The 13097-nt window shown below is 45.6% G+C and overlaps 1 protein-coding gene across 5 annotated transcripts in view; it reads left to right on the top strand.

Moving 5' to 3' along the window:
* The window catches only part of LOC112230328 (E3 ubiquitin-protein ligase SMURF2-like), a 75665-nt gene that overhangs the window by 40379 nt on the left and 22189 nt on the right, over nucleotides 1-13097 (top strand). For all 5 annotated transcript variants that reach the window (XM_042310798.1, XM_042310799.1, XM_042310800.1 and 2 more), the window contains exons 5-11: nucleotides 794-859; nucleotides 1369-1453; nucleotides 2046-2129; nucleotides 3081-3298; nucleotides 10009-10093; nucleotides 11369-11527; nucleotides 11822-11920. In XM_042310798.1, the coding sequence (XP_042166732.1) occupies nucleotides 794-859; nucleotides 1369-1453; nucleotides 2046-2129; nucleotides 3081-3298; nucleotides 10009-10093; nucleotides 11369-11527; nucleotides 11822-11920 (796 nt within the window). The remainder of the gene's footprint in view (nucleotides 1-793; nucleotides 860-1368; nucleotides 1454-2045; nucleotides 2130-3080; nucleotides 3299-10008; nucleotides 10094-11368; nucleotides 11528-11821; nucleotides 11921-13097) is intronic.

Raw genomic sequence — 13097 nt, forward strand, 5'->3', positions numbered from 1 at the left:
AGTGTAGGCCTCCTTCCATTGGCCGACGGTCTTGTTCATAGGCAGATTTGATGTTGTTTTCTGACTCTGTCTTCATCTTTTAATATTTCTCTTGTTGTCCAAGGTATTAGTTTTCTTCACTTCTTGTTTTGAAGGCAAAGTGGTATGTTGTATGAGGGTATATTTGTTTTGACACTTATTTTACCAGGTAAGTTGACTGAGAACCCGTTCTGATTTACAGCAATGGCCTGGGGAATAGTTACAGGGTAGAGGAGGCGGGATGAATGAGCCAATTGGAAGCTGGGGATCATTAGGTGACCATGATGGTATGAGGGCCAGATTGGGAATTTAGCCAGGGCACCGGGGTTAACACCCCTACTCTTACGATAAGTGCCATGGGATTTTTAGTGACCACAGAGAGTCAGGACACCCGTTTTAGCATCCCTCCGAAAGATGGCACCCTACACAGGGCAGCCCTGGGATCTTTTTCTTTTTTTAGACCAGAGGAAAGAGTGCCTCCTACTGTCCCTCCAACACCACTTCCAGCAGCATCTGGTCTTCCATCCAGGAACTGACCAGGATCAACCCTGCTGAGCTTCAGAAGCAAGGCCGCATTGGGATGCAGGATAGTATTGTGTTCCTCTTGTGGTGATGACATAACGGTATTGTAATAGCAGTGTTTGTCTTGTCCTTACTCAATACTAAGGCCAGACAGATATAATTCCTTTAAGCTTTATAAATTCCCTTGGGGGAAAAATAAAGCTTTGATAAGTTATTCTTTGCTCATGGATATTGTTCTCTTCTAAACCCACAGATCAGAGACTGGACCTGAACAAGCTGGGCCCCAATGACAATGACACAGTGAGAGGCCAGATCGTTGGTTAGTAGATCTGTGCAATGCTGTGGACCGCACACAAGTACACACACACACACACACACAACTCCGCACACCCACACAAGCAAGCACGCACATTCACAAAAACACACTTTGGTCCGAGTTTGCAGACGTGTGGTTCTGTCTGACACAACCGCAGGTCTGGTGGATGTTTTGTCACCATCATCGGACTGTCTGATAGGAAAGCCATGTCTGTCTGAGTAGCTCGTCGTCTTGTTTCTAAGTAAAACCACCTTTGACCTCATAGGTTTCCACAGAGTTTGTTTGCACAACACAGACGGGGCTCTCTGGATCCGGTGTCTCAGTACTCTGGGTTTACCTCACCACCCACTGCTTGTAGTGTTGGAGATCTTTTCCAGACTGTGGAAAAGAGCCCAGTTCAACTAGGGTCGATAGTTTCCCTTGGTCGGGTTACGGTTAGGATAATCTCATTCTCATGGCCTTATACAGCATTGCATGATATTGGTCTAACTAACTGCTGCTGTTGTCTCCAGTGAGTCTACAGTCCAGAGACCGTATCGGCACAGGAGGCCCCGTGGTGGACTGCAGCCGTCTGTTTGATAATGATTTACCTGACGGGTAAGGCCTCCGGATGTTTCTTTTGACTAAAACTACATTATGTTCTAGTTTGCGTGTATCCAATGAGAGAGGCTCTGCGTGGCCAATCCAATGTCTGCATCGAACGTACAGCATTTTAAGTCAGGGCATTCATACTTATGTCATTTCGTGTAGCAGAGCTGTTGAGCAGAACTGTTGTCAACGAAGTGGGTTTGTGTTTATACAGGACATCCTGCCCCCACCTATCCATCAACCAGTCATGTCAAAGTTATATGGAACGCTCTGCGTTGTTAGAAAATTTGAGGGGCTCTATTTGGATTCTGCAAGCCTCCGGAGGCTCTGTAATTGCGTCACACCCTTCATGTGGAGCCTCCGGACCGCATTGCCGGATCAAGCATAAATCAGCTATTAGATTGTTTTCTTATGTAGAGAGTTATTTTTGTATTGTATAAGGTTTAGCTTGAAGGTTGATCTGAATCTGGTTGGAATAAGGGCATATTGAATCTGGTTGGATAAAAAACAATTCTAATTCATATGGAAATACTTGTTCCTTGGTCTGTTGCTCACTGTGTCTGTCTTCCTGTGTGTGTGTGTGTCTGTCCGTCTGTATCAGCTGGGAGGAGCGGAGAACAGCCTCTGGTCGGATCCAGTACCTTAACCACATCACACGCACCACGCAATGGGAGAGGCCCACCCGGTACGTCAACACACACACACCTTTGCGCCGGATAGAATCTCCCTTGGAAGCTACTGACTCTGGAGGGCTGCCAACATCCAGCAGACCGTTTGTTCACACACTGAGTACCAAAGATCAGATCCATAATCTGTAATTTACGGAAACAGTCCAGACATTCTTATACAACACATCAACCTCCCTCTTCACCTCTGGCCTGTTTATTAGTATGTCTTCCTTATGTTGCTCTTTAAAAGGGCACCCAACCTCTCCAACTAAGTCCTAAGGGAAACAGTTGCTTATATGCCACAACTACAACCTCTCCATGCAAATCAAGCTTGTCTAGTAGTATATTGTGCCTTGCCGTCCATGCACTATTGGAAAAGGGAAACAAACCAGTTACCGGGCAGCCTAATGAGTGAGTTCCTATCAATTTCCTGAAAGGCTCAGTCCCATAAATAGGGCCAGCCAGGTTTGGCCTGGCCCACCTTTTCTCCTGGAACAACTGTCGCCTTCCTTACATGGCCCCCGTATCAGTGGAGCCGATAAAGGAAGTAAGCAAACAAATAAATTACCCCTCTGGAGCTGGCCTTCCTATTTTTCTTTAAGCTGGCTGGGGAGTAGTGTGCTGTGGGATTGGGTTAGGGGAGAGGAGGTGGGTGAGGCAGGGGTTAAGGCGGGGGGTTTGTCCAAGGAGATAACCAAGGCATCAGTGGCCCTGGATGGCCAGACAAAGTGGTCTGGGGGGGGGGGGGGGGCTCTCTCTCCTTTTTCTTCCTCCCTTTGACCAGTCATCTTATCAGTTGCTTTCCTGCCACTCTCATGGACTAGACTGCCACTAAGACACACACAGGCAGGGGGACAAACCCAGTCTGACGCCATCACACGTTTACACACACACACAAACCAATACCCCGTCAAATGTGCACACTTTCTTAGATCTTGTCTCAACCTTTGTCCCCCCTTCCTTTCCAGGCCGGCGTCTGAGTACTCCAGCCCCTCCGGGCGGCCCCTCAGCTGCGTGGTGGATGAGAACACTCCGGTCATGACACCCAACGGGGCGGCCATCGGTGTGCTGCCCAGCAGTGGCAGTGACGCGCGGGTCCAGGAGAGACGCGTCCGCTCCCAGAGACACAGGAACTACATGAGCAGGACCCACCTCCACACCCCGCCGGACCTGCCCGAGGGATACGGTGAGACGCACAACATCAACAAAACCGGCATACCGGGCATACAAACATATACACTAACACACACAGTCACATAACTAATGTATACACACTCATTTTCCACACTGCCTGACCTACCTGAGGGAATATGGTGGTCAGGTGATGTGGTTACAGAAGCACACACACAAGCCTACAAAGCCGCATGACCTACCAAAGGGATATGGAGAGGACAGGGGTGCAGTCAGATACACAACACCCTCTGCCTGATCTACCTAAGGAATATGTGTGTAGTTACTCATTATCAAGGAGAGAGAGAGAGAGACACTCGCTCACTCAGCTAGCATGATGTGCCAAAGGCTTCTGTAAGCACAGTCACATGCTTACATAAACACACCTCAACTGACCTGACTCAGAGATAGTCACACACACAAGTACGCACATATGAACACACACTCTGTAATTATCAGTGAAAGGAATGAATGGAGCTTGCAGTATCCATGTAGCAGGGTAATACCAGGGTATACATGGCTTTGTTATCAGCCTTTGAGAGGGTAGTACAACAATCTCCCTGCTACTACAACCACAGCCTTTACCCTCTGTGTCTCTCTAGATCCCTCTGTCCCTCCTTACTTTTCTCAGCTCCCTCCCTCTCTCGGCTTCCCTCTTCCCACAGCACCACGCCATAACAGCTGCAGTCAGCGCAGGCTGTGTTTTCAAGGCCCCTCTTCTCTCCTCGCCCCTCTTCTCCTCACTTCCCCATGTTTGCCAACACTTCCCAGCGCTCAAGTGTTCTCGCAGTGCCGAGTGATATTCCCACAAAGGAGAGACGGAGAGAGGAAGGTTGTGGGGGGGGTGAGAGTAGGAGAGAGTGAGCCCAAGAGGAGGAGAGCAAGAGTGCTTGAGGGGAAGGGAGAGAGAACATTTCCCTCATTTGGAGGACAGGAAAGGGTGCATTCGAGGGGAACTGGTTTTCATTTGTGTGTTTCTGATCAACCACCACGTCTGCCCTTCTCGACGCGTCAGATATTATTATTGTTCCCTCTGTACAGCCTCCGTCTTGTATACATTATACATGCAGATGGAATGTATTTCATACATTATGCAATAAGATTTAAGTACTACAGGCTGGTGGTTGCTAGGCTGTTGCTATGGAGTGCAGCTATTTCGAGCATCCTGTGCACACAGTGTTGGACCAGTTTTGACTTTTACAGCCGGAGACCAACACACAGTTAATTTATGTACACTGCTCAAAAAAATAAAGGGAACACTTAAACAACACAATGTAACTCCAAGTCAATCACACTTCTGTGAAATCAAACTGTCCACTTAGGAAGCAACACTGATTGACAATAAATTTCACATGCTGTTGTGCAAATGGAATAGACAACAGATGGAAATTATAGGCAATTAGCAAGACACTTCCAATAAAGGAGTGGTTCTGCAGTTGGTGACCACAGACCACTTCTCAGTTCCTATGCTTCCTGGCTGATGTTTTGGTCACTTTTGAATGCTGGCGGTGCTTTCACTCTGGTAGCATGAGACGGAGTCTACAACCCACACAAGTGGCTCAGGTAGAGCAACTCATCCAGGATGGCACATCAATGAGAGCTGTGGCAAGAAGGTTTGCTGTGTCTGTCAGCGTAGTGTCCAGAGCATAGAGGCGCTACCAGGAGACAGGCCAGTACATAAGGAGACGTGGAGGAGGCCGTAGGAGGGCAACAACCCAGCAGCAGGACCGCTACCTTTGCCTTTGTGCAAGGAGGAGCACTGCCAGAGCGATGCAAAAGGACCTCCAGCAGGCCACAAATGTGCATGTGTCTGCTCAAACGGTCAGAAACAGACTCCATGAGGGTGTAATGAGGGCCCGAAATCCACAGGTGGGGGGGGTTGTGCTTACAGCCCAACACCGTGCAGGACGTTTGGCATTTGCCAGAGAACACCAAGATTGGCAAATTCGCCACTGGTGCCCTGTGCTCTTCACAGATGAAAGCAGGTTCACACTGAGCACATGTGACACACGTGACAGAGTCTGGAGACGCCGTGGAGAACGTTCTGCTGCCTGCAACCTCCTCCAGCATGACCGGTTTGGCGGTGGGTCATTCATGGTGTGTGGTGGCATTTCTTTGGGGGGCCGCACAGCCCTCCATTTGCTCGCCAGAGGTAGCCTGACTGCCATTAGGTACCGAGATGAGATCCTCAGACCCCTTGTGAGACCATATGCTGGTGCGGTTGGCCCTGGGTTCCTCCTAATGCAAGACAATGCTAGAACTCATGTGGCTGGAGTGTGTCAGCAGTTCCTGCAAGAGGAAGGCATTGATGCTATGGACTGGCCCGCCAGTTCCCCAGACCTGAATCCAATTGAGCACATCTGGGATATCATGTCTCGCTCCATCCACCAACTTGCACCACAGACTGTCCAGGAGTTGGTGGATGCTTTTGTCCGGGTCTGGGAGGAGATCCCTCAGGAGACCATCCGCCACCTCATCAGGAGCATGCCCAGGCGTTGTAGGGAGGTCATACAGGCATGTGGAGGCCACACACACTACTGAGCCTCATTTTGACTTGTTTTAAGGACATTACATCAAAGTTGGATCAGCCTGTAGTGTGGTTTTCCACTTTAATTTTGACTGTGACTCCAAATCCAGAGCTCCATGGGTTGATAAATTTGATTTCCATTGATAATTTGTGTGATTTTGTTGTCAGCACATTGAACTATGTCAAGAAAAAAGTATTTAATAAGAATATTTCATTCATTCAGATCTAGGATGTGTTATTTTAGTGTTCCCTTAATTTTTTTGTCGTCTGGTCCGCCAGCCGATTCTCTCTCTGTATATGTGATAGCGGCTGGCCTGAGGACGAGAGATTTAAAAAAAAAAAAACAAAAAAAACATTGACACGTTGAGTGTCAACAGTTGAATGTGTATTGCACCATTGTTGATATGCTGCAGCAATACACTGGTTCACAGCGCCGGGGCCACCAGCCACCACAATCTCCCTGTTCTGTGGAAGTTCCCCATCCTCTTTCTACCTCCTGTTTTCATATACAACTTAGCAAGTTCATAAATGATGAAGATACCAAACATTCGTTGTGGCATGGACTCGACAAGGTGTCGAAAGCGTTCCACAGGGAATGCTGGCCCATGTTGACTCCAATGCTTCCCACAGTTGTGTCAAGTTGACTGGATGTCTTTTGGGTGGTGAACCCTTCTTGACACACGCGGGAAACTGTTGAGTGTGAAAGAACCAGCTTGCGTTGCAGCTCTTTGACACGAAACGGTGTGCCTGCTACTGTACACCGTTTAAAAGGAGCTTCAATCTTTCGTCTTGCCCATTCACCCTCTGAATGGCACACATACACAATCCATGTCTGAAGGCTTAAAAAAATCCTTCTTTAACCGGACTCCTCCCCTTCATCTACACTGCTTTGAAGTGGATTTCACAAAGTGACGTCAAGGGATCAGAGCCTTCACCTGGTCAGTCTGTCTGTCATGGAACATTTTGTACACTCAGTGTACATCTCCTGCAGAGCTCTTGGGCCTCTGTTGAGCTGCATAAACTCAAGGCTCAACACTGAGCTCTGTAGAAGAACTGAACCAGAGTCTGAAGGAAATGATACGGGTGGTGATGAATGGCATTCGGTTAGAATGGCGGTGATTAGAGGTCGACTGATTGTGTTTTTTTTTAACGCCGATACTTATTATTGGAGGACCAAAAAAAATTATTAATTGGCCTTTTTTTTGTTTTGTTATAATGACAATTACAAACCATACTGAATGAACACTTATTTTAACTTCATATAATACATCAATAAAATCAGTTTAGCCTCAAATAAATAATGAAACATGTTCAATTTGGTTTAAATAATGCAAAAACAAAGTGTTGGAGAAGAAAGTAAAAGTGCAATATGTGCCATGTAAGAAAGCTAACGTTTCAGTTCCTTGCTCAGAACATGACAACATATGAAAGCTGGTGGTTCCTTTTAACATGAGTCTTCAATATTCCCAGGTAAGAAGTTTTAGGTTGTAGTTATTATAGGAATTATAGGACTATTTCTCTCTATACCATTTGTATTTCATTAACCTTTGACTATTGGATGTTCTTATAGGCACTTTAGTATTGTCAGTGTAACAGTATAGCTTCCGTCCCTCTCCTCGCTCCTACCTGGGCTTGAACCAGGAACACATCGACAACAGCCACCCTCGAAGCAGCGTTACCCATGCAGAGCAAGGGGAACAACTACTCCAAGTCTCAGAGCGAGTGATGTTTGAAACGCTATTAGCGCACACCCCGCTAACTAGCTAGCCATTTCACATCGGTTACACCAGCCTAATCTCGGGAGTTGATAGGCTTGAAGTCATAAACAGCTCAATGCTTGAAGCATTGCGAAGAGCTGCTGGCAAACGCACTAAAGTGCTGTTTGAATGAATGCTTACGAGCCTGCTGGTGCCTACCATCGCTCAGTCAGACTGCTCTATCAAATGATAGACTTAATTATAACATAATAACACACAGAAATACGAGCCTTTGGTCATTAAATGGTCGAATCCGGAAACTATAATCACAAAAACCAAATGTTTATTCTTTCAGTGAAATATGGAACCGTTACGTATTTTATCTAACGGGTGGCATCCATAAGTCTAAATATTCCTGTTACATCATAATTACGTAAAATTCAGGCAAATTAGTTCGCAACGAGCCAGGCGGCCCAAACTGTTGCATATACCCTGACTCTGCGTGCAATGAACACAAGAGAAGTGACACAAGTTCACCTGGTTAATATTGCGTGCTAACCTGGATTTCTTTTAGGTAAATATGCAGGTTTAAAAATATATACTTCTGTGTATTGATTTTAAAGGCATTGATGTTTATGGTTAGGTACAGTTGTGCAACGATTGTGCTTTTTTCTCAAATGCGCTTTTGTTAAATCATCCCGTTTGGCAAAGTTGGCTGTCTTTGTTAGGAAGAAATAGTCTTCACACAGTTTGCAACGAGCCAGGGGGCCCAAACTGCTGCATATACCCTGACTCTGTTGCAAGAGAAGTGACACAATTTCCCTAGTTAAAAGAGATTCATATTAGCAGGCAATATTAACTCAATATGCAGGTTTAAAAATACATCTGTGTATTGATTTTAAGAAAGGCATTGGTGTTTATGGTTAGGTACACGTTGGAGTAACGACAGTCCTTTTTCGCGAATGTGCATCGCATCGTTTATATGCAACGCAGGACACGCTAGATAAACTAGTAATATCATCAACCATGTGTAGTTAACTAGTGATTATGATTGATTGTTTTTCATAAGATAAGTTTAATGCTAGCTAGCAACTTACCTTGGCTTCTTACTGCATTCGTGTAACAGGTAGGCTCCTCATGGAGTGTAATGTAAGGCAGGTGGTTAAGAGCGTTGGACTTGTTAACTGTAAGGTTGCAAGATTGAATCCCCGAGCTGACAAGGCGTAAATCTGTCGTTCTGCCCCTGAACAAGCAGTTAAGCAGTTAACCCGCCGTTCTTAACCTCTCTAGGGTATGTGGGATGCTAGCGTCCCACCTGGCCAACATCCAGTGAGATTGCAGAGCGCCAAATTCAAATACAGAAATACTCATTATTAAAATTCAATAAACAAAACATATTTTACATAGGTTTAAAGATGAACTTCTTGTGAATCCAACCGCTGTCAGATTTTAAAAATACTTTATGGCGAAAGCAGACAAATCATTACAAACAGAGTTACACAAGTCAGAAATAGAGAAAACGAATCCCTTACCTTTGATCTTCATATGGTTGCACTCAGAAGACATTCATTTACTCAATAAATGTTCCTTTTGTTCAATAAAGTCTCTACATCCAAAAACCTCTGTTTTGTTTGCGTGTTTTCTTCAGTAATCCACAGGCTCAAACGCAGTCAAAACAGGCAGACAAAAAAATCAAAATTGTATCTGTAAAGTTCATAGAAACATGTCACGATGTTTGTTTATATTCAATCCTCAGGTTGTTTTTAGCCTAAATAATCAATAATATTTCAACCGGACAATAACGTTGTCAATATAAAAGGTAAACAAGAAAGGCGCGCTCTCGGGATTGAGCATGAAAAGCACTGACACGGCAGGGTCCACTCATTCAGACTTTACTTACTCCCTCATTTTTCAGAATCATTCTGGGCCCGAGTAGCAGGCAGTTGAATTTGGGCATGCTTTTCATCCAAAATTCCGACTGCTGCCCCCTACCCTAGAGAAGTCAACTGACTTGCCTAGTTAAATAAAGGTGTAAAAAAAAAAATTAGGGCCAAATCGGTGTCCAAAAATACCGATTTCCGTTTGTTATGAAAACTTGAAATCGGCCCTAATTAACCGGCCATTCCGATTAATCGGTCGACCTCTAGCGGTGATCCATGCCCCTGAAAATGCCCAGTGTTCTTGGCAGAGGTGACTCACTTAAGGCCAGAGGGAGTGAGAGGTGCGTGGTTGTGTGGTGTCAGAAGGAAATGAGTGTTAATGGGGGTGAATGAGGGACTACATGTGCATGGACCAGGCACACACCCCGGTGTCACCGTCAGTGCGCACATACCGGGTGGTTACACCTACACTAATGTCCTGTCCATATTTTTTAGAACATAAACACTCATTTGTGTGTCGTTTTAAGTTGAAAGAATTGAAGAACAAAAGGGTGTGCTATCTTTAAGATTCCCTCAGCTTTTCTCACAGTGTTGTCTTTCTGTGTGTGTCCCCCCCCCACAGAGCAGAGAACCACACAGCAGGGTCAGGTGTACTTCCTCCACACCCAGACGGGCGTCAGCACATGGCACGACCCCCGAGTGCCCAGGTACACAATGCTATGAACACACACTCACCTCTGTCCGTGTCTCTGTCTGTCCGTGTCTCTGTCTGTCCGTGTCTCTGCTTTTCTCTGCCTGTCTCTCTGTGTGTCTCCTCTTAATTCAATTTGTTTTATTGACATGAGGTAACAATGTATATTTGCCAAACGCTTACTTTGGGGATTTACAATATCAACATAGTTAACATAATAATCTATATTGTCAACAGAACAGTAATAACAATGATGAAGGGTCAAAATAACTATACATATAACAACAACAATCTGTCACTCCCTCTCTCGCTCTCTCTCCTTCACACAGACTAGGAACTTTGACAATTGACCTTTCGCTGTTAGACTTGTTTAGTCTGTCTTCTGGGTCGTGTTCATTAAGGCATTCTTTGGAAAACGTTTTAAAATGTCTCTTAAGTCCAGGTAGACCTCCCTATTTCAGTCTTTTCTTCTTCTGATGCCTAATGAACACAACCCTGGTTGTGTGCCCTGACCTTTCCTCACCTTCCTTAACTGTTTCCCAAAAGGTTCAATCGAACACTCCACTGTACTTCTTGTTCAGTGATACGCTAATACACACACACCGATTTATCCCAAATAATGAACATATCGAAGTCTTCAGAGATTCAATGTCCTTAAGATTCAACCTTGAATCATGGTCATTTGGCCCAGAACGAGTTAAACACCTATTATGTCACGAAACAGCTTAGCCAGGCATGTGCAGACTGTTTTAACGACGAGTCCTCAGTGGACAGTTAAAACATCCCACTTCAGGGTTTTACGTTTCAACAGAAAAGAATGTTAGGTTCACGGGGGAGTAGAGACCGATAGGGAATTTTAAAAAATTATTCAAAGTGTTTTCTCAGATGTTTTGCGATCGATCCGACTCTGCCGAGTTGAATTTAGGCACGCCTCTGGGATGTCCTTTTTTATACTTGGAGAAAAGATTTTTGTATACTTAGGAAGACCAATTTGCACTCAATAATCCTACCTAACTGGTAGAATAAAGACGTCGAACAGTAGTGACAGTGTTTACAAGTCGTACTATAAAAGCCTGGTTTTACACTATAAAAGATCATATACTCTCATTCACCTAGATGATTAATACTCAATCAAGTATAATGATGATAATAGTAGTAAATACTGTAGTGTTATACTCATTGTATTTATACCCTTGTTGTTTTAGCACCCTAGGTTGAGTGAGCAATGGAGTTGACGTGGTTATGGTTTAGTTGTGTTCACGGACTCCTGTGGTCCTATTTTCCTGCCCAGGGATCTGAGCAACGTCAACTGTGAGGAGCTGGGTCCTCTGCCGCCGGGCTGGGAGATCCGCAACACGGCAACGGGACGCGTCTACTTTGTGGACCACAACAACCGAACCACGCAGTTCACCGACCCGCGCCTCTCCGCCAACCTCCACCTGGTCCTCAAGTGAGTGCAAACGCTGTCACCGTTCAGGCTGTGACCTTCGACTGTGACCTTCGACTCGAGCTGGGGCCTTTACCGTTACGGTCTACTCAGGGGTCATGCATTTTTGTAGCTGAAAACACTGGGTTTGCCTATTTTCTAGATCACAGTGAAATATCATGGTAGCAAAAATGCAGAGGAAGCATTCTACCCGCTGCTAGTGAATCCATCTGCTGTGTGATGGTGTCAGATCTTTGTCCTATTTTATATCACTGTTGGTTTGTTGCTCTCTCTCTCGCTCCCTCTTTTCCTCCCTAGTCCAAACCCCCCTGGTCCAAACAGCCCTGGTCCAAACGGTCCTAGTCCAAACGGTTCCCGCGTGGCCATGGAGAGCCAGAGCCAGAACACTAACCTCAGGTAACCCTACACACACACACACACACACACCACACTTCAGGGGGTGACAAACAACAATACTGATTCACACCACTCAACCACACACGTGTGTGTGTGTGTGCAAACTCGGCAACCTTTCACCACACGCATCACAACAGCAGCGTAAGACGCAGACTGGAAAAAAATGCTGACAACGTGTGACCGGTGGGCCGTCTGTGTGTGTGTAGCTTCGCCATTGTTGATTTTCACATGCAATTCAGGTTCACTAAACATGCACACACACTCCTGGCAGTCTGTCTGTGCGCAAACAGTTTGTCAGCGAGCTGCCTCAGCTGAACCTCAGGTAGTGGCATGCCTTGAAAGGCCTCTGGGCTGGATCTGGGGTTAGGGCTGGAGCCGTCCCACTACTGAGGAAACACTGTAATGTGGATCAGATGCTGCTAGGCTAGACCTCTCTCTGCAGTAAGCCAGCAGGTGTGTGTGTGTGTGGTGTGTGCATGCCAGTATCCCCCCCTCCTGAGCAGCTGTTCAAACACCAGCCGTGTACCGTGCGCCTCAGAGGAACAGTCCAGTTACCATGCGCTATTACCCACATTGCTTTGCACACAGTCAGGTGGACACGGCAGGAGCTAAACCCAGTTGGGAACGAGGTAAATCTCAGCTATGGTATAGGAAGCTTGAATTTCTTGTCTTACACCAAGAATGTGTCCTTTTTTTTCTTCTTTTAATAAGAAAAGGTATTTTTGTATGAATTCTCGGGTGAAACCTTGCAATAACAGCACCTGGCACGAGACACGTGTTTGTGAAATCAACATCTGGTCATTCGGCACAAATCATATCCGTATGTGTCAAAATGGCCCCCCCGGTAGTGGAGCTAGCTTAGTGAGTTTACGCTGATGCACAACACTGTCTTATTCCCTTTTGAGGGCAAGATTTGCAGCACTCTGAAAGAAGCTGCTTTTGGACACTTGGAATGTGTTTTTTTTTCACGGATGAGGGAAAAGTAAAGAAATGCAAACCAAAGCAATAAACTCCCACACACTGTTGACTTGCATAAAATACACTTGGTGGCAGCAGTCAGATCCAATAGTGTCTTATTTAATTGTCTATGTATATGCCTTTGTTGTACCTCAAAGGGTGTTATGCCGCTAGTCACTACCCTATCGCATTCTAGTGCTTTAGTGCTGTTTAGTATTTT

The sequence above is a fragment of the Oncorhynchus tshawytscha genome, linkage group LG32 (genome assembly GCF_018296145.1).
Source record: "Oncorhynchus tshawytscha isolate Ot180627B linkage group LG32, Otsh_v2.0, whole genome shotgun sequence".
In the NCBI taxonomy this organism is placed as follows: domain Eukaryota; kingdom Metazoa; phylum Chordata; class Actinopteri; order Salmoniformes; family Salmonidae; genus Oncorhynchus; species Oncorhynchus tshawytscha.